The sequence below is a fragment of the Lepisma saccharinum genome, chromosome 9 (assembly GCF_977018435.1).
Source record: "Lepisma saccharinum chromosome 9, izLepSacc3.1, whole genome shotgun sequence".
Classification (NCBI taxonomy): Eukaryota; Metazoa; Arthropoda; class Insecta; order Zygentoma; family Lepismatidae; genus Lepisma; species Lepisma saccharinum.
In genome coordinates this window covers 36,174,602-36,195,801 of record NC_139237.1, presented here as the reverse complement: position 1 = coordinate 36,195,801, position 21,200 = coordinate 36,174,602, and the positions used below count along the sequence as shown (strand labels likewise).

General features: G+C 38.8%; 1 protein-coding gene across 2 annotated transcripts in view; it reads left to right on the top strand.

The window, feature by feature from the left end:
- The window catches only part of LOC145992001 (uncharacterized), a 54,576-nt gene that overhangs the window by 14,136 nt on the left and 19,240 nt on the right, over nt 1–21,200 (top strand). For both annotated transcript variants that reach the window (XM_083128007.1, XM_083128008.1), the window contains exons 5-7: nt 1,700–1,840; nt 4,102–4,213; nt 18,811–18,954. In XM_083128007.1, coding sequence (XP_082984133.1) covers nt 1,700–1,840; nt 4,102–4,213; nt 18,811–18,954 — 397 coding nt within the window. The remainder of the gene's footprint in view (nt 1–1,699; nt 1,841–4,101; nt 4,214–18,810; nt 18,955–21,200) is intronic.

The following is a 21,200-nucleotide window of genomic DNA, read 5'->3' as shown; positions in this document are numbered from 1 at the left end:
CTACCACATGGTTCTCTCCATTGTCTGCGTAACCACTATTTTAACAGTGCATCTTGATACTTTCTTCTTTATAAGTATATACTGTGGAAACCTGATTATACATTCTCTGGTTTTATATTTTCTTGCATTATACGTGGGCGTACCCAAAAGAAACCGAACTAATTTTTTTGTGAACTTATTTATTCACAATGTAAGTACAAACCTTCAATCCCCTTCAAAGTACTCTCCACTTGCATTAAAACACTTGTGCAATCCTTGATTCCATTTTTCAAAACATTTTTTAAAGTCATCTTTTGTGATGCGTGACAGTGCCTCCGTCGTTTTTTTCTTCACCTCAGCAACATCAGCAAAACACTTTCCTTTCATGTCTCCTTTCATTCTAGGAAACAAAAAAAAGTCGCACGGGGCAAGGTCGGATGAGTATGGGGGGTGAGGAACAGGGGTCATACCATTTTTGGTCAAGAATTGTCGTACAGACAGTGCTGTGTGAGCTGGGACATTGTCATGATGGAAAAACCAGTCACCCGACTGCCACAAATCAGGCCGCTTCCGCCGCACACTGTTGTGCAGTCGTTTCAAAACTTCCAAGTAGAAAGCCTGGTTAACTGTCTGACCCTGCGGAACAAACTCTGAATGGACGACTCCTCTCACATCGAAAAAACAAAGCAGCATTGTTTTAATGTTTGATTTCACCTGACGAGCTTTCTTGGGGCGCGGCGAACTTGAAGTCTTCCACTGGCTTGACTGTTGCTTCGATTCGGGATAATAAGCATAGCACCACGTTTCGTCACCTGTGATAATTTTTGAAAAAAGTTTGGATCATTTTGGGACTCTTCTTTCAAAGCACGGCATGCTTCCACGCGACCTTGTTTTTGTTCAGCAGTCAGCAGTCGGGGCACGAATTTGGCAGCCACCCTTTTTATTCCCAAATCGTCTGTCAAAATTCGCTGCACTGAACTCCAAGTCACTCCCGACAGCTCCACAATTTGTTCAGTGGTCCGTCGTCGATCTTCGTTGATGATTTCATGAATTTTTTCAACATTGTCATGTGTTTGGGCCGTGGAAGGACGACCGGAACGAGGTTTGTCATCAATTGACATTTCACCATTTTTGAAATGGGAAAACCACTCAAACTCTTGAGTTTTCCCCATAGCATCGTCCTTGTACGCCGTTTTTAACATTTCAAGAGTTTCTGTTCCACTCTTTCCGAGCAAAAAGCAGAATTTCACCGCCGGACGTTGTTCCCGAAAATCAGCCATTGCAAAAACAATGATCACACAAAACAGCTGTCACTCTAAACTCCACCGAAACGTGTCCTGACCTGCTTCAGCGACGGCACTCAGCTTACGGACTCTGGAAGGTGCGCTCCTAGCGGCAAAATGCAGTACTACAAAAGCTCTGCCCACTACAGAATTAGTTCCGTTTCTTTTGGGTACACCCACGTACATTGAATCTTGATGGTCCTAACATATAAAAATGTTACAGAAATTTCCTCAATTTAACATTTAGGTTTTTTCCAGTTTGGTCTCACCAAAAACATAAAATCGAGGTTTCACTTGTATTTGTACCATTTACATTTGCTGAAATGTTCACTATGATTCACAATGACTTTTCTGAACATTGTTTTATTTTTTACTGTTTTGTTTCTGTTGAATTGGATATCAGTTGTAATCTTGCATTTTATTTCTATTTTGTTTAGACACTCCCTTTGTTGTGGATGCATTTCGGTACGGTTACATTCCTGCCATCACCGCCTACTTTCTGAGTCATTTCCATTCAGATCATTATTGTGGTCTCAAATCAACATTCTGTAGGCCCATATACTGCAGTTCAATCACAGGTAAATGAAATTCAAATTAACAAATTTTAGATTTATAAGGATTAAGCTTAATTGTTAGGGCATCTGACTTCTCATGCGAGAGACCTGGGTTTGATCCCCCGCGGGGGAGAATAAAGGATTCTTTCCACCTGTTCAAGCGGTTTCGGAGCCCACCCAGCATTGTATAAAGTGGGTACCTGGAGGAAACTCTGGGGGGTAAAGGTGGCCACCTTCGGCCATGATAAAGAAAGTGTGGGGCCCCAACTCTACACCCCCCCCTATATACCTTCATGGTGCATGCCACAGGGGAGCACTTTAGGTTTTTTTTAGGGTTTTTTTAGTAAGGTTTAATCTGGCATTACAGATCACATCTGATATTCACCATTTGTTGGATATCATCAAATGGTGCTAAAAGTGACAAGTGGCTTGACCATGACTCCAGCTTTGGTGTCTGGCCTTTAACTCCTTTGTACTTTGCTCTACCATTAACAAGTTGCCTCAGTGACCAAGAGCTTTGATTTCACACCACTGGCCTATACCATGTTATGCAAGTAGAGGCACCCGATGTCAATTCTTTGCCTTCTTTCAACCTCTCCTCTGAACACAGTGATTTGGCTTCAGGGTTGCCAGTGGCAGAATAATAATTTGCACGCAATCAATCTGTATGTATTTCATCTAAATTGTGTATACACAGTGAAATGACCAATGTTATATTACATATGATGATAGAATGCACAATGTACTTCCCAAGGGCAGAATGTCCCGGATGACCTACTATTTAACCTATTTTTGACGACCCTGTGTACTCTTGGCAGGATGATAAGGAAATAGAGTTTGATTCCACTTCTAGTGAAAAAGAAAAAAAAAGTTACTATGGCTGTTTATGCAGTACAAGCTTACACATCTGCAGGGTATTTTACAAGAATAGGCAAGCAAGGAATTTTTGTTCCAAAGTGGTTTCTCACTTGTCCAAAAATTGATTGAATTTGAAGTTCTGGATTTCTTTGCAAGAAACATGTACTAGTTAGTTCCCTATATTAAATATTGCAGTTGAAATAAATTTACATCTATGAAATACGTCATTTACTTTTGATATTCACTTCCCATAGGTTCTGAATGTTCATGGTGCATATTATATTGTGCACCCCTCAGACTGGCAGAGATATTGCTTCACATATCACAAAACATAAGATGTGAAATTCCTGTGAAAGAATACATTGATTTGCAATATTTTAAATGTAATAAATATTTCTTATATCACATGAATATTTATAAGGAATCTTTCATTTTCCACAAATTTATATTGTATAATAACTTTCACATGCTAATAAAAATAATGTTGCTAGCTCCATGGCAGAATGGTTATCATTGCATGTTGCAAGGTCAAGTCCCACGTTTGAACCCTGGTCAAGGCTGTTCCGTGGCCAGCTCGGTCACCTGATCTGACCCCACTTGATTTCTTCTTGTGGGGTCATGTGAAAAGTCTTGTGTACGAGACACCTGTCGAGACTTAAGAGAATCTTCTGGCGAGAATTCTCACTGTCTGTGACATTGTTCGAATGACCCCGGGGTTGTTCCAATGGGTATGCCAGAACTTTGTGCGACAATGTCATGCCTGCAGCGAAGCTGGAGGACACCACTTTTAACAACTGTTGTGAATGTAGCAGATTGTGCAACTTGTGCAGGTAATAAAAGTATTACATCTTCATACACCGATTTACGTTTATAACTTTTGACTAAGTCGTTTCCGGACCAGGGTTCCTTATCTGAAATTAATAAATGTACCCTTCTCCATCATCCCTGAAAGTTTGTATCATCAGCCCGAAAACACCCTGTATATATGCCTTCCCTGTGGATCTCAAATTTTGTTGCTCTTATCACAGACTGCTGGAAGGTTAGGTTGCCTGGTTCAGATCCTGGTCTTGACATGGGTGTTCTGTGTAAGCGTCCCTTAATAAGTTTCATCATATCGTCCTCATCATCATGATTAGACAAAAGTGTCAGAAAAGCAATATAAAATAACCTAATTCAATCGATCAACCAACCAAAAAAAGTAACATTAACAGCAGACGTGCCAATTTGAGACCAACATACCGATAAGATATTGATATTAAATTTATTGATAACTGATATTCTACCAATCAAATTGCAGACTCTCCTTATCAGCTTATAGCTATGGTTCAGATCAATCTGCTCCAACCTTATTACATATATTAAATAATTTGTTTGTAATATTTGTAACGTATTTTCTCTTAATTGTAAACATTTGCCACTTCTTGCAGCATCCTTGGTGGAGACTGAGCTGGGTGTCAAGAGGCAATTCCTCCATATTCTTCACTTGGAAGAAACACACAAGATTGATGGTGTCCATGTTACTGTTTTGGATGCTAATCAGTAAGTTTTTCTACAACTTCCTCTATAGCTGTTCTAAGATATTTTACATTAGAATGTAAATGAATATATTACTAACAATGTGGCACATGAAGAAATACTTACATCCAGGGTTGCTACGTGTCTGGAAAACAGGGAAATATCAGGGAATTTGGCTTGTCATGGAATTTTGCAGATCGTCTGGAATTTATGTGCATTTTGGAGTCTGCCAGAGAAAAAGTTGCAAAATGAACAAGCAGTTTACTTCCACTTCTGGATTCGGTTCTTGTGATTCCACTCCCAAAAGGATTCACTTTAGAAACTTGTTTCTTTCATTCTTATGATTCTCTGTCTTGTGCAAAATTATGGTTCCTTCGAATTTCTGTAATAAATTTTCACTTTTATAATACTAGATATTAGAAAGAATATTAAAGTAAAACTTGCAGTCCAAATATCTGATTGATATCTAAAGTACATTGACAATATGATCATAATTATTGGAACGGTTCATGAAGATGAGGTTATCGTCTATTATTTTGTAGATCTTAGTCTTGTTGGCATTTTCTATAGAATTCCTATATGCAACAAAAATTTCTCCAGATGCTGTGTACTTATAAATGTAAGCAAAAAAGCAGCATTTTCTACGACACTATAAATCTGCCAGAAAATTAAAATTTGTGTATGGTTTATCATGACTTTCTATTTTTATATTGTGGAGATCTGTTATGGTGAAATAATGTACCTCTGTTAGCTTAGGCTGAAGGCTAAATGCACGTGATTTTAGCACCCAATACATTTGATGCCGATTGTAATTTTTCATTTTACTCTTCGAATTTTCACGTGTTCTTGTGTGTGGAATGAAATTTGCTAAAGAAAAATTGTAAAAGTGAATATTTGTAATAATTAACGGATTATATATTTAACTGAAAAAATACAACGTTCAATAGCAAAAATCATGATGATAAACATGTCTGGAAAAATTTCATTTTTGGACTGGAAAACCTGGAAATGTCGGGGAATTTCATAATCAATAAATCGTAGCAACCCTGCGAGTCTCAAACACACATTACATATATGTAAAATGTTGATACATTCTTCCCAAATGTAACACTTTCTAGGTTTCATTATTCAATTTCTATGGTGCTTGTGAAAAACCACTTTATCATTGTGTTAAATGAGGAATACTTTCTCCATGAATTCCAAAAGTTGAAAGATAACATCAACCAAAGAATTTCATGTATAACTGAAATTGAACCCAGTCATCTAAATAAGAAATCACACAGGTGAGGTAAAAAGGTAAAGTTCCCCATGCATATAGCACCGTGCCATGAAGGCTCATTTAGGGGATGTGGGGGTACAACCCCACACATTCTTGATCTTAGTCACTTTTGGAGGTGGTGTGATCAGCACTAAGCTCTGGCAGCCTTTACCTCCCAGGGTTGCTGCCAAGTATCCATTGATTTCAGGCTGGGTGACCCCAGAGCCACTTTATGCAGGGACAAGGCCAGAAAATTTTGACCTTAGATCACCCACCCCAAGAACTGAACCTGGGTCCCCCCGTGTGACAGTGAGACACCCTACCGACTAGACAACCGCCGCTCCTAATAAGAATCACGTAATCCTGAAATTAGGAATGGACAGACATGAAGGTTTTGTGGGTATTGATTGAGATATAATTTGCCTATACTGATACCCAACATTCTACTGATCAAATACAAAAATTACTTATGTTCCCACATTATACGTTTTCCCGTTTAATACGTTCAGCCATCCAGGCCCCAGGAAAAGGCTATGTTAAATAATAGGACATTCACCTTATCTTACATTTGCCCTAACTCCCGTTTCCCACTTTATATGTTTTCCAAGCAGTGTCGATGTCATAAAATTTACCAGAAGGCTGTTCCGTTAGCCATGCAACTTCTCTTTCCTTTTCTTTGCTTTCACAGCTGTTTCATTCACCACACGACCTGCAAGAGAGGGGAGCGAAGAGGCATGGCTGATGGGGGGGGGGGACAAGTTGCATTTGTCACACCTCCCTTGACAGACAGTAAAAAAAGGGCATTTCTTCCATTTCCCATCAAGATGAAATCGACCAATGCTTCTGCCTCACGATTGGAGTACAAGCACACTGTTGTCAGATCGATTGTTGCTAAATGCAGCTTTCTCTAGAGTTTGGACACAATATAAGTGTGTACTGATGTGTGTCTGTGTTCACCCTTCTCCTTCCACAAAAACAAGAATGGAAAATTGACAACATGGTTTGATCACCATTCACTACTTTACTCGTGCATTTGCGGAATCCTTCCTAGTTGAGGGAGATGAAGGGGGAGGGGCGCGATGACACTTGTTTATGAAAATTTGTCCTTTCTTCTTGTCTGCTGCTTTGGCAATGAGAAACATTATGAAGCATTTGCCAACCTCCCATATCCAATACTGGGTAAGAAGTGCACTTTTCCTTTTAATGAGAATTCGTTTATATTCCTCAGGAAATAAGATTAGACCTATTTTATATTTCACTGTCAATTATTTTTAATCTGAATTTTTTCACGTATCATTTGTTTATCATAATGAAGCTGAAAACGCAGAAACTAAAGTGATTCTTCTTTTCTATGGGCGATATTTTACTCACTGACAGAAAATATTATTGTCAAAACCATTGGGAGGGGAGGGGCCCATTTCCCCTCATCATGCCTCCTCTGGTATCATCACTAGTCTTGCAAGTATTAAAAAGTGCCAAGTGTTTTAACCCCAACTTTGTTTCTCATGTTAACCAATTAGCATAGGGGCAAAACGCAGTCATCCCTCCCTCATTTCTTGTGATGCCTAGAATTAAGCAGTCACTCCTGGATACATACCTTCAATGAGCACAGCATGCTGCAAGTAAAAAGAAAAATCACTCACCTTAACCCCACACTATCTTATTAATCCACCATTGGTGTGCGCTGCTATGCAATAATTTAATTGCATGATTTGGCCTCCTTTTTTTTTTTTTTTTTTTTTTTTTTTTTATATCTGCATCAGATATCTTGTTCATATGTATGTAGCATTGACAGCATGATAAAGTGTAAAGCAATGATCTTTTTTCCTTTCTCTGCAACTTTGACCAGATATTAGCACACTTCCGATAAAACTTCTTCAACAACTGCATTGGTGCCAAGGACCTTCCACTCCACCACCTGTTCTTAAAAAAAAAATAAAAAAAAAATCCTGCTGGCCGGAGGGTGTGAGTGTCTGGGAAGCTGCAGCAGTTGGTAATGACTCATCCACTGTAAAGGAGAAAAACAGCATTGTTTGGAATCTGCAGCCTTGCAGGGTTGTTTTGCTTTCATGATTATGAAATAGGAGCATCAGACACCGTAACTCTATCTTGCAACTAATACAAGTATAAACATCTTGAATGCTCAGAGCAGTGCAGGAAGAAAATTCACACAATGCCAATACAATTGTTACTTTTCTTCGAAACCATTGAAATGCTGAAAATAAATAACACAATGTTCAACACAGGAATGTACAACGGGACCAATGAAAAAACACATTATTTATGGGGAAACTATTGGTGGAAAGGGTGTTTGCCCTACACAAGACTGTTGAATCCAACAATAAATCATCGATTAACGTGTCATCTATATGACAATCCCCCTATTGTGACCTCTAAAAATATGCAAGTTTGACGAAGCTTGTTTTGAGTTTACTTTATGCTGTTGGGCTGATCGGGACTGAATGCATATGCTGCTTAAAGTCAGATCTGAACCTTCTACATGTCTACACTGTGAACTGAATCAATGACCAGGGTGGCGACAGACCTGGAAAACCGGGAAAAGTCAGGGAATTTGAGGTGTTAAAAAAAGTCAGGGAAATGTCAGGGAATTTCGCCTTCATTGACTTTTTTTAATTAATTTATTTATTTAAAGATATCGTTATGGAACTCTGCACGGGAACAGGAAATCTCATTTGTAAGTTTCAACCTCAACTTTTAGGCCCCTTTTATGCACAACACAACCACGGCGCAATAAACGAGTGATGGCAGGAGGAGAGAGAGAGAGATTTCTCTCGCCCGGGCTTCTCGGCGGGAATTTTAAATTCAAAAACTCTTTGGAGGAAAATGGTTATAACTCAGGCATTATGGGAGCAATCTAATTCGGATAACTTTTGTTTTGCAGCTAAAACATCAGCGCATGCAACCGTGTACAATTCAGAACACTGGACCGAGGAAGGGGGGCTTGGGGGTGGGCACGTCCCCCGAATTTCAATGGAAAAAACAAAAATCTGAAGTTTGCCTCCTCTTCTCCTGCTATTTTGGGGAGAAGTATTAGTATTTATAGAGTATTAGTATATTAGAACTTTAGTATTCTTTTCAAAGAATGGACATTTCTCAAGAGAATGAAACATGTTTCATGTTCTTGTGTGCCATACAAGTTGAATAATGAGCCAAAACGTGAAACTCTGTTCAGAAATGTGGCATGGATATGTTGCGGAGAGGGGTGGAGGTTGGTCATCAATATGAATCTTTTTTCAAACCAAACCACTTTAAAAGGCTTGACCAGACCTGTGTCAGAGTTTCCACCCAAACATAAGAGTATGAGTGTCCAAAAAGCACATTCATGTCGTAATCACCACCATGATACCATATGGTATCGTCGGGCCAGTACAACCTTACTCTGATGATACCATGTGGTATCATCGGGGGAGTAAAGGTTAAGTCTCTAAATATTACGTGAAAAATGCATTGAATTATCATTTTTTCTTGTCAATATGGGAGTAGTAAAGGGACAGAACTGTCAACAGATGGAGGGGATGTGAGCGGGTGGCGCCGTTCGATAGTTGTTGGATGTCGTAGTAAGGCATTTTCTTGGAGAAACTGAAGGAACATGGAAAAAAATGGGTTCCATTGATACATACGATTTTTGTCGAATATCACCACCCGACAAAGTATCTCACTACAACATGCGACAGAAATTGCATGGACTGCAAAATCCAACAAAAATTGCATGCATAAACAAGAAGAGCTTTAGACTGCAAATATGCTGCTGGAATTTTGTTACTCTTCTCGCTCACTTCACCTTATTTAATGTAGCAGTGCTTACAAAGGTTTTCTTTCATCATCCTGACGTAACTGGTTTCGCACAAGTTAACATATGTTTACAATGACATATCACTATTCTTAGATATCAAGAAGAATCCAACCAAACGGGATATATATTGAATACTATCACGAAAAAGTGAAACCTAAATCTGCATTGGTGAACGTTATAAGAATTGGCAAGTGCATGCTTCCAACCTCAAATTTACTGCAACACTAGTATTGCAATGAAATTAACGCCACTCTCTGTCCTGTCTGTTTAAACTCGTGAGAGATGGTCATCTGTCACTGACAAGGGAGGTTATCTAAGTGTCCCCCTCCGATTTCCATGAAACTTGGCAGGTGTATAGAGGGGCCCAAAGGAAGAAATACGTGTTTTTTTGTTTTGGCTAAAAAATGGTTTTAGGGGGCAAAACCTCCCCTCTAATGTCAAGATGAGGACAAATTGAAGTGGGGATCTGACCCCTGTGTCCCCCTCCGATTTCCATGAAACTTGGAAGGTGTATAGAAGGGCCCAAAGGAAGAAATAAGTGTTTTTTTGTTACGGCTAAAAAACTTAGGGGGCAAAACCTCCCCTCTAATGTCAAGATGAGGACAAATTGAGGTGGGGATCTGACCCCTGTGTCCCCCTCTTGTATCCCCCTCCGATTTCCATGAAACTTGGAAGGTGTAGAGAAAGGCCCAAAGGAAGAAATAGGTGTTTTTTGTTACGGCTAAAAAACTTAGGGGGCAAAACCTCCCCTCTAATGTCAAGATGAGGACAAATTGAGGTGGGGATCTGACCCCTGTGTCCCCCTCTTGTATCCTTGGCTATGGATATCACCTATATGATATCTAGGTGATGCTTGATAGGATTATGGTTCCCGTGTGCAGCTATTTTGATGCTCCGTTACCCTGCTTTAATCTGTCTATTGTTATGCCCATGCCTATCCGGGAACAACGGTGTCTATGAATTCGACATCTCTCTACAATTGCACTGCGTTTGGTACCGACAATCATACAGTTCTGTGCTGTGTGTGTTCCAATTATAATTATATGAGCGTGTTGTTCCGATGCCAGATTTACGTGGTTTCGGAGTCAGATCCCCACTTCAATCTGTCCTCATCTTGACATTTGAGGTGGGTTTTGCCCCCTAAAACAGTTTTTTAGCCGAAACAAGAAAACACATATTTCTTCCTCTGGGCCCCTCTATACACCTGCCAAGTTTCATGGAAATTGGATTTGGACACAGGGGTCAGATCCCCACTTCATTTTGACATTTGAGGGAGGGTTTTGCCCCCTAAAACAGTTTTTTAGCCGAAACAAAAAAATACGTATTTCTTCCTTTGTGTCCCTCTATGCACCTGTTAAGTTTCATGGAAATCTGAGGGGGACACAGGGGTCAGATCCCCACTTCATTTTGACATTTGAGGGAGGGTTTTGCCCCCTAAAACGGTTTTTTAGCCGAAACAAAAAAATACGTATTTCTTCCTTTGTGTCCCTCTATGCACCTGTTAAGTTTCATGGAAATCTGAGGGGGACACAGGGGTCAGATCCCCACTTCATTTTGACATTTGAGGGAGGTTTTTGCCCCCTAAAACAGTTTTTTAGCCGAAACAAAAAAATACGTATTTCTTCCTTTGGGCCCCTCTATACACCTGCCAAGTTTCATGGAAATCGGAGGGGGATACAGGGGTCAGATCCCCACTTCAATTTGTTCTCATCTTGACATTAGAGGGGAGGTTTTTGCCCCCTAAAACCGTTTTTTAGCCGAAACAAAAAAATACTTTTCTCTGCCAGCCCTGCTAAATTCTCACTTTCCATCTACTGATTTATACGAGGGGTGGCCAGAAAGTTATTTCCATTTAGTAGGGACATTGATTTTTCGCAAACGCAAAACCGTGAAAAATGGTAATTGCTGCGAAGTTATGTTTAGGAATGTGCAATGGTGTCTGGACACATTTTTTGCCCGTTCGAAATATCGAAATAATGCGAATTTGGCATAAAATGTGAATTGTTGGCATTTTTAGGGATTTTTTTTAAAAGAAATATCCTAAAACAATGAAAAATTCCATGAAATCCAACATTCTTGTCTTTTCTAGGCCATGTTTGTGTACATAGAACATGAAAGTTTTCCAACATTTTACTCAAGAGTAAACTATAGAGTTATACGTACATGATATAATTCCGACAGGCTCATTAAATCATATATTTCCCACGATTTTTTCAACTTCTATCAAAACCATTTGCATCACAGAGCAAAGTGGCAGGGTTCTAACAGGAGATCGAATGCGTATCTACCGTCACACGGGAGCCACATCTTCGTATTTGTCACACGAGATATGTTTTGAATAACCAAGCTAAGTGCGCACCATCGGCATTTGTCGAGCGAGTAATAATGGAGCCCAGTCATTAGGGCATCTGACTACTATGCAAGAGACTGCGGGGGAGAACCAGGATGTTTTCCACCTATTCAAACTGCTCCAGCACCCACCCAGCATCTTATGAAGCTGGTACTTTGAGGAAACTTTGAGGGATAAAGGTAGCCAGGAGCATGGTGCTGATCACATCACCCCCACTTGCAGCTGTGATCAAGAAAGTGTGGGGCCCTAACTTCACACCCCTTTACACCTTCATGGAAAAGTGCAGGGGAGCACTTTACTTTTACTTCCTCAAAAATCTGTTCCAACATATCAAACTGTCACAAAAATGCGTAGACCATGTGATCTACAATTTAAAATAATAGTTTAAAAGCACAATGGAGTATTAAGTTTCGGTATATTTGGCAGATAAATGTTCTAAAGCAAAAACGCGAATTTTGGGAAACGTAACACTAACAAGTGAAAAAAAAGATACTGCCAATTTTTGGTGCATAATATATCTGAATCTGTCACGTGAGATTGATTGATTTTAATTTTTTGGGTGCGTTGCCACTTATGGTCATTATGCACCCTTCAGTATATACAGGGAAAATTCCATTATCTAAAATCTTTACCTTAAAATTAAAAAAGGGGTATGGAAAATAACTTTCCAAAAATAACTTGCAAGACATCCAACTCTCACGAAGAGGCGTAGGCCATGTGACTTACAATTTGAAACAGTAGTTAAAAACACCATGAAGGTATAAAACACCAGATATTTGCCAGAAAATGCGCTAAAATGAAAATGTGAATTTTGGGAAAAATAACACTGTATAGTAAAAAATAAAAATAAAGAAAATACACCAATTTGAAAAAAATAACAAAATATGAAGGTCCCTACCGATTAGGCATAAATATAGCATGAATATCAGTTGTAATTTATTGCATTAGTAACAGTGATTCCTAACCTAATTTTCGGTATAATCACCACCGTTGTTCTGGCATTTGTCGTAGCATGGCACTAAATTTTGTATGCCCGTGGTATATGTGTCTGACAGTAAAGACTGGAACTATCTCTACCACAGTGTAGCTGTCAAATCCTTGCCCTGCCAGAAACCTCTTCAGTTAAACAAAGAGATGAAAGTCGGTACATTCAAGGCCAGGGCTGTACAGGGAGTGGTCCAAGATCTTTCACCTGAAGTGATACAAAGGGCCCGTGTGTACTCAGCTGTATGGGGTTGTGTACATTCGATTGGCCTTCCGTGAATTGTCTGCACCATTGTCTGACCATACTATCACTCACGACGTCCAGTCTGCACACCTCACATGATTGCTGGTGGCTCTGTGCCAAATTCTGAGCATGCAATGTAGGCTACATCGCAGTCGGTGTGAGACTGTATGAGAGCTGCGATCTTTAACCTAGAACTGTCCTAAAATGGCTGCATTGCAACTATACCAGATTATAGCTACATGCCACTTCTTCCTGCCTGCATGTGTGTGTGTCTATCTCTGACCACTAGTGCTGCGTATAGGCACCATTAGAGCTTTTTTCAGGATGCCCCTCATATATGATCTTTCAGAAGCTTTTATTATTATACGACGCACGGTTTTGGAAGCGATATCGGGCGGAGCTACTGAGAGCGTGTCCTTGGCGACCAGCCAACGACAGGAGTGCAACGTTGTACAGTTAGGAAACTGCGGCGCGCGAGTTAAACGCCGTGTCTTGTATTTTTCTTGCGCGCAAGAAGTTTTCATGAAACTCGCCACTTTAAGGTTCATCATAGATAGGGCACGACATTTTGAACCTAACTGTCCAAGTCCCATGAATTTTCGTCGCCTACAGCCGGAGTTATCGCTTCTTGAAGAAACACATACACACAATAACCCTTTCATTTTCCTTCCGTCTGTTTTGTTCGTTGCACCGTGTTGACGCCGCTGAGTTGTTGTGTCTTCGAAACGATATGGCTGTTAAATTTGGCTGAATGTACACAGTAACCCTTCATTGTCGTGGGCGTTCACGAACATTTCGAGTCGTAGTTCGAGTTCAGCATTTTCGTAGCAAGGGCAGTGCAAAATTATTTTACTCGTACGCCATGAAGCTCTTATTGATTGATTGGATTTATTTTACTTCACTATTCCGCTACTTTTGGCTAATCGCGAAGATGAGGATGAGTAATTATGTGATACAATTAATGAAGGGACACTTACAAACACCCATGCCCGCGCCAGGATACGAACTCGGTACCCCTGGCATCATAGCACGCTGTGCTATACAGCCGTTATGTTCGACTGTTGCAATAGTGTGTGTTCCGTGAGTGTTATTTAATAATGTCACTCTCGAATGCTAGCACCAGAAGTACAGGCACCAATGAAAAAATAAAACGTTCGCAAGACAGAAATCATTCTTTAAAAGTGTTCAAATATTTCAAGGAATTGGCCTGGGAAGAAGTCGAGAACTTACGGCTAAAGTGTGTGGTGTGCATACGGTGTCGCGTATTATAAAAAAGGGTAAAATATCTACCACAGAAATCGGTAGGGAATCTACAGGGAAACATGCTAGAAAACAGAAACAAGAGCGATGATGATGATGACCTTGCAGTTCGTCTACAATAAATACCTTCAAACTTCTTTCAGGTATGAGTTTCTCTTATATGCTGCAGTGATATTATAATCCTGTGTAGTAATATTAACTATATTATTTCACTACTCAAATATAATGTGCATGCATTACTTGTAAAAAAGCTGAATACTGGAAACAGCGAATTCTCTGTGTTTCCCTTCCGCTAGCAGCTGGTTTGGCAACAGCGCGACAGCACTGGCTGAGTATTGGCTGAACTCATGTTCCTTGTAAAAGCGTACGCCGTATAGAGTGTTCCTGTTTTAATGTTTGGTTAGCTAAATCGGGTACCTATACAATGCAATTCTCTAAATTCCTTGCGTTAAATTTCTAATACCTACATACCCTTTTCGTCAGCATTAATGGTATAACTGCATGTTTTCAGTTTCACAGTACTTTACTTGGATATACTGTACTGAAGCAGAAATCCCATTGATAATGTAAGTAAATATGACACTTTATTATGTTCGATTCAATTGTTTCACTTATATGCAAGAGTTAAGTTGTTTGCTTTACAGAGAAGAGAGAAGTAGCTTTATGCATTGAAAAATGAGTCTGCACTCATGGTTCTTGCAAGCAGAGAGTTCCAAACCTCAGTGGAAATATCAACATATAATCCCGAGAATTTATAAGGAGACTAATAAATTACAAATTGTATTTCTTAATCAATCACTCTTCACTTATATCTCATTTAGTCGTAACTTTAAAAATAATCAAGTATTTTATTTTAAACTTACTGCGTATGACAAAATTCCGTAATCCTTCCCTAGCTTGTGAATTGTAATAATTTTCCAAATTCACTATTTTGCAGTTTGAATTCAGATCATAGAGAATAGAGAAATGAAGTCAATTTCATAGAAGATAATATTGGTACTTAACAAAACCATACCTGGATCTGTATGAGTTTATTTTTCCATTTGCAGAAACATCGATTTAGTTTAGTTTGTAATTGTCAAGGGAAAAATGTAAATTTTGTCCTGGAAAACCTGGAAAAGTCAGGGAATTTCATTTCTGCTTGTTTGTAGCCACCCTGATGACACTTTGATTACAGTATATAAAGATGTTTGCCGCTTGATGTCCAACTATACGTAATCCCCCCTGTTACCCAAGACTTCAAAAACTAGCAAGTAATTACCAGTTCACGGAGTAAGTGGAGATCCTACACAATCAGATTCATAAATTGAACCTAATAGGTGGCAATTAGAAGCAATCATTCACCGCCCCTATCCACGAAAGTGGGTCACATTAATCCACCACTGATTTTCACAGCATGTCTTTTTCCCCCCTTGGGAATTCATAATAATCATACTTCTTTCCCATTGTTAAATTATTTTTGACACATTATACCCCTCAAAAGTTGATTTGTGTAGTCTTTCTTACTTACACTTGGAGTTTTACCCCTCCCTTAGGCTTTCCCGCATTTTACATTTTTTATTTACAAGCCCCTGAAAAACGTAAAATCGGGGTTTCACTGTAGTTCATTAATCTCCTTAATTAATGTTTGTAACCGTAAAGTTCACAAAACCAGGACATATGAATCACATCTTTATGTACATGAAAATAAGAAAATGGTGGAATTTTGCAACAAAGTTTTGTGCTTAACAACACACCAATAGAGTACCAATTAACCTATAAAGACCGATTGCACTTACCATATAACAGAATGTTTGTTTATACAGCATCAGAATGCCACTGAATTATGTATCTCAATGTTTTGAGCAAAGTTAATTTTTTATAATACCGTATTTACGTGTGTATAGTGCGCGTGCGTGTATAATGCACACTCTGGTTTTGGATGGGTAAAAGTGACAAAAAATTATATCTCGTATATAATGCACAGTACAATCCAGTTTCAAGAAATGGCTTTCTTAGTTGTAGGTTGTAAAACTGTTGCTATGCTGATCAAGAGTGAATGACGTCATACCTATTCAATTGCTCATTCCTTCTTTTTCAAAATATATACTTTTTCTTTCCATAACTAATGTAACATTTATACTAGGCGCATTCAGGACCTTCCAAATAGCAGTTAGCAGCACAAGATTTCTTCCGTAAAGGAATTTACACACTCCATGTATCTCATATTATTTGGCCAGTAATACATTTTAATTTTTTTTATTATATTTTTCCTTATGTTTTCTTTCATCCAAAGTACCATAAAAATCAGAACATTTCTTCATTTTTTGATGAACTTATTTCAACCACATTTCACATTAGTGTCATTATCTTGTATGGAATACTGTTTCCATATTCAGTGTCAATTCTAAAACACTGGATATTTCTTTTAGCACAATTCCAATTTTGATCTACATTCGCCATTACTCCCGTTTCCACACTTTGCACATTTTCCCAAGTCGTGGCAATACCATAAAATTTGTTAGAAGGCTGTTCTGTTGGTCACAGATCTACTTCCTCCTTTTTCATCTTCTTTGCTTTTGCAGCAGGCTTTTGATGTGTGAGGAGGGAGAAGAGTCACGGTTGGGCCATACAAAAGCAGGGAGAGAGGGGGGATATGTTGTATTTGCCATATCCTCCTTGAGAACATTGAGGAAATAAAGGAGATCCTCTTCAACTAGAAGGGGTCAAGCCTTAAGATCAGATAACAAGTACACTGTTGCCAAGCCAATAGTAATTAAACACAATCTAAGACTGGGGAGTCTTTGCTCACCTTGTGTTCTTTCACAAAAACATGGGAGAGGAATTAGGAACTGTGTTGGATCACTTTTCACTTTTTCCCCTGCTTTTATGGAAACCTTTCTAGTTACTGGGAGAGAGGGAAAAATGTAGATAACTTTGGAAAAAAAAGTAAGAGCTTCTGAAGATTGGGCCGATCTTTGTTATGCAATATTGGGCAAGAGATGTGGTTTTCCTTTCAATGGAAAATTATTTATTCCTCAAGAAATCAAATGGCATCTAGAACCATGTTTCATTGCAAAATAATTTTTAATCCGAAATTTTATCTTTAAAAATATGCCATTTTGTAATCAGTATGAAGCTGAAAGTGCACAAGGGCAGGTGGCCGATATGTTACTGATAGAAACAAATAAAACTTTTCATATTTTTTACTGTTCTGCACACACAGGAAATATACTATGAAAATATTTCAGCAAGAATATATTTTTATTTCCGAATTTGGGAACAGGTAGTACATGCTGTGCTTCCCTCCAAATTTGGTTAATTCAGCTCTATAGCATTTCTTTCCATAAGGTGGTGAGGAAATAGAAAATAAAAGATAGAAGGGACGAACAAGAGAGAAGGATAAGAGTGTGGAAATTGAAGGATAAGATGATAAAAGAGAATTATCAAGAAATACTGCGAAGAAAAGTGCCAAGAGATGAACCCAAAGGAGTACAAACAGAATGGACAAGATTTGAAACAGAATTAGTAGAGGCAGCCAAAAAGGTATGGGGAAAGACAAGCAAGAGAAGAAAGAAGAAAGAAACACCATGGTGGGATGAAAGAACTAGAGAGGCAGTATGATGCATTTTGAAAATGATTCAAAGTTAAATCACAAAATGCACGAAAAGAGTATGTCGTTGTTGAATTGTTGTTTTATGTCCCCTTTATGCATGGAAAGGCTAATCGGGACGACCTACAGTTTAAAGTGGAATCCGAACGACTATGCCTGTGCGAAAAGAGTATGTGGAAAGAAGAAAGAGGCAAGAACAGTAATAGAGGAGGAAAGAAGAAAGTGGATAGAAGAATAGGCCAAAGTGCTATAAGAAGATGTAGATGGGAAGAAGAAAGTATTGTATGGATTATTGAGAGAAAGGAGAAAAGAAATATAAATTCGTTATACCAGCGTTTCACAGTGGCAAAGGATGGGGCTTCATCGCCAAATGTGGAAGTAAGTTGATCGATGCACTCTTGTCTTGATAATCCACGTCGAAAATCGTAAAAAATCATCGCACGAAAATGTTCACGAGTTAATTCCATTTTATTGTTGTCGCGCAATCTCCAAGGCAACATAAACAACACAAATGAAGCTACTGACAAAACATTTGAAGTACGTTATGGTCAATAATGCCAGACGATTCCGTGCAAACGTCAAATCGCGCCTAACTTCAATCAGTGTTGCCAAGGCTCAAAATAAAAATAGTGGCCCTCGTATATTGAGGTGGCCATAGTGACATGCCGAATATCATTATTATTATTTTTTTTTGTAATTTTGATTTTTTTTTAGAGAATATCCTATCTAATAGAAATATTTTGATATTAGCCAAACCAGGCACACCTTTTTCTTCTTTCATTTCTTCCTTCCATTATTGGGAGGTACATTGTATAAGTTTCACTTTCGCTAAAAGTCCTGTCATAAAGTAGAAAAAAAAAATCATCTGTCTGGGACAATTACTTCTCGAGCTAGATATATATATATTTTTTTTTTTGCAGCATTTTTGAAAATTTCCCTTCCAGAGAGGCAAAGATGCAGGAGAAATACTTGTAGCTAAAGGTTAATAGAAGAATGGTGTGCCAGAACAAATTATGCTAAAAGTAAATGGAAACTAATCACTTACATTATTTATTATTAATAATCATGGCAAAAAATATAAGCTATAATTAATGAATTTACATTTTATTTAATTTGTAGTTGTCCAGGTTCCGTGATGTTCCTCTTCCAACTGTCAGATGGGAGGAACTTTCTTCATGTGGGGGATTTCCGTGCAGATCCTGTTATGGAGTCTTACCCATGCTTTTGGAACTTGAGCATCGACAGAATCTACCTTGACACCACGTATGTACACAAAATACCATTTATGTGTGTGTGTGACTGCTTGTCTATGCATTATGTGAATAAACTCACAACAATGCAGACAGAGGCAAGTATTTATAGAGATTAATGTTACTATTTTTTGTTGTTAACATTGCTGCCATTGGAGATTGTTTTATACACGTGGCAGAGATTGATGGAAACTGCTGAAAATAGAATTCTCTTGAAATTGATGTATTTATTCATATGAACATTATAATCCACTAATGCAGGGTCCCGGCAACTAAACCTGTGGAATCCGAACCACTATGCCATGTGCCCCCACCAGGTATCGAACCTGGGACCCCTTGGTTACAAGGTGACAACATTACCACTATACCAGGAGGCTCTTTCATGCAACAAAGTCAATACTCTTGTACTACATATCAAAGCATTATAGGAAAATAGCATGAATGGCAGTTTCTTGGACAGTTCATTTTTTGAATAGCATACCTGTGAGGCACGGCAACTAAATCTCATGGTTTTTTAATCAACACTGAGCGGAAGTTGCTCGAAGTAACGGCAATCACCGTAATCTGCATGTTCCCAGTCAGAATACCATTTTACTGTGGGTAAGGAACTTCAATTAGATGGCATCAGCAATGAGAATAATGCCTGGTAAACATCGTAAAATTCTATATACCGAGAACATCGAACGAGTTTGGGTCTCTGTTTTCAGGAGTCATTCAAAAAAATGAACTGTCCGTGCCAAGAAATTACATGAAACTGCCACTCGTGCTATTTTCCTAAAAAGTTATTTATTCAATAAAACATAAAAATGGTTCTATTGCTCATGTAAAATCTGTCTAGAATATTGCTGTGCACACAATGGTGTGTGAGCCACTGTGGTCTAGTCTGTAGGAGATCTGACTGCCACACGGGTGACCCGGGTTCGATTCCTGTGGTGGGTGATCTAAGGTTGGGATTTTTCCAGCCTTGTCCGCACATAAAGTCGCTCTTGGGTTCACCCAGCCTCAAACCAATGGGTACCCAGCAGGGGAGGGGGGTTAAAGGCAGCCAGAGCATGTTGCTGATCACATCACCTCCAAAATGGCCGAGATTGAGAATGTGTGGGGCCCTCCCCCCACATCTCCTAAATGTGCCTTCATGGCACGTTGCTATATGCACAGAGAACTTTACCTTACACGATTTATCAGAAACTGAGCTGGTGGTTCCAATTCGCAAGCACATCTCACACACTGAAAGAGGAAGTAAGAAGCACCATCCACCCTTGGTTATAACGACACCCTCATGCCTTGTTTGGCCACACTAGGTAAAATCCTGAAATGGAAAAATCCACAAACGGGAAAGGCTAAATACATACTTTCACCATTCTCTACTCTATATTTTCCACTGCAGCAGGCTCCTTGCAAATCTTAGAAGCCTAGTGGATATGGCAAGTCCAGCTAAACACAGGCTCGCACATTTAAAATAATAATAATAATAAAAAAAACTTCAGCATGTAAAATTTGCTGTAAAATGAAATGTTTGTGATAATTTGTGACCATGTTCACCTCTCACATTTTGAATTCCATTTTGTAATTGTTTCATTGAGCAAATTGTTAGTGAAAACTTCCTAGTTCGTGAAAATTAAGTAAAATCAGTTGTTCATCAGTCATGCCGTGATTATCTCAATCTCTATAAATACCTGCGTCTGACTATAGATTTAGTGGATATGCTACACAAATTTTTCATAGATTCTCTAAGAGACCTTTCAGCCCAAATAGAGGAGCAAGTAACAAGTGACGCATGTCAACTTGGAAATAATCCTTCAGAAATATGTGCAAACTGGCACATGCCGCTCAATGCTTGTGTGTCACTCTGACTGGACCATTTTCTCAATAGTATGCATCATGCCACTTTGGTCTGTTGGTTGCACATGCACAGTGAATGCTTTTTCACAGATTGGAGGTGCCCATGCTGCTTGTCACGTGTCACTTTGGTCTGAAACCTTAAAGGTTTCCTATTGGTCTGGAACAAACAACTTCATGTATTTTAAGCATTGAGAGTTTCATTTAGGTAATTATATTTTGACCAAAATTAAAATTTTGAGGAAATGTAGGCTTAAAAACACACAAAATAGTATTATTGATTATAAGTCTAGAAATTTTGTGCTGCAGTTTCAATTTAAAATTTCATAATTTTGAACTGAAATGTTGCACTGTAAAACTCACATTATTTACTAATATTTCCAAGTTATAAACATTTTTAACTGAGTGATTGTGCCCTAC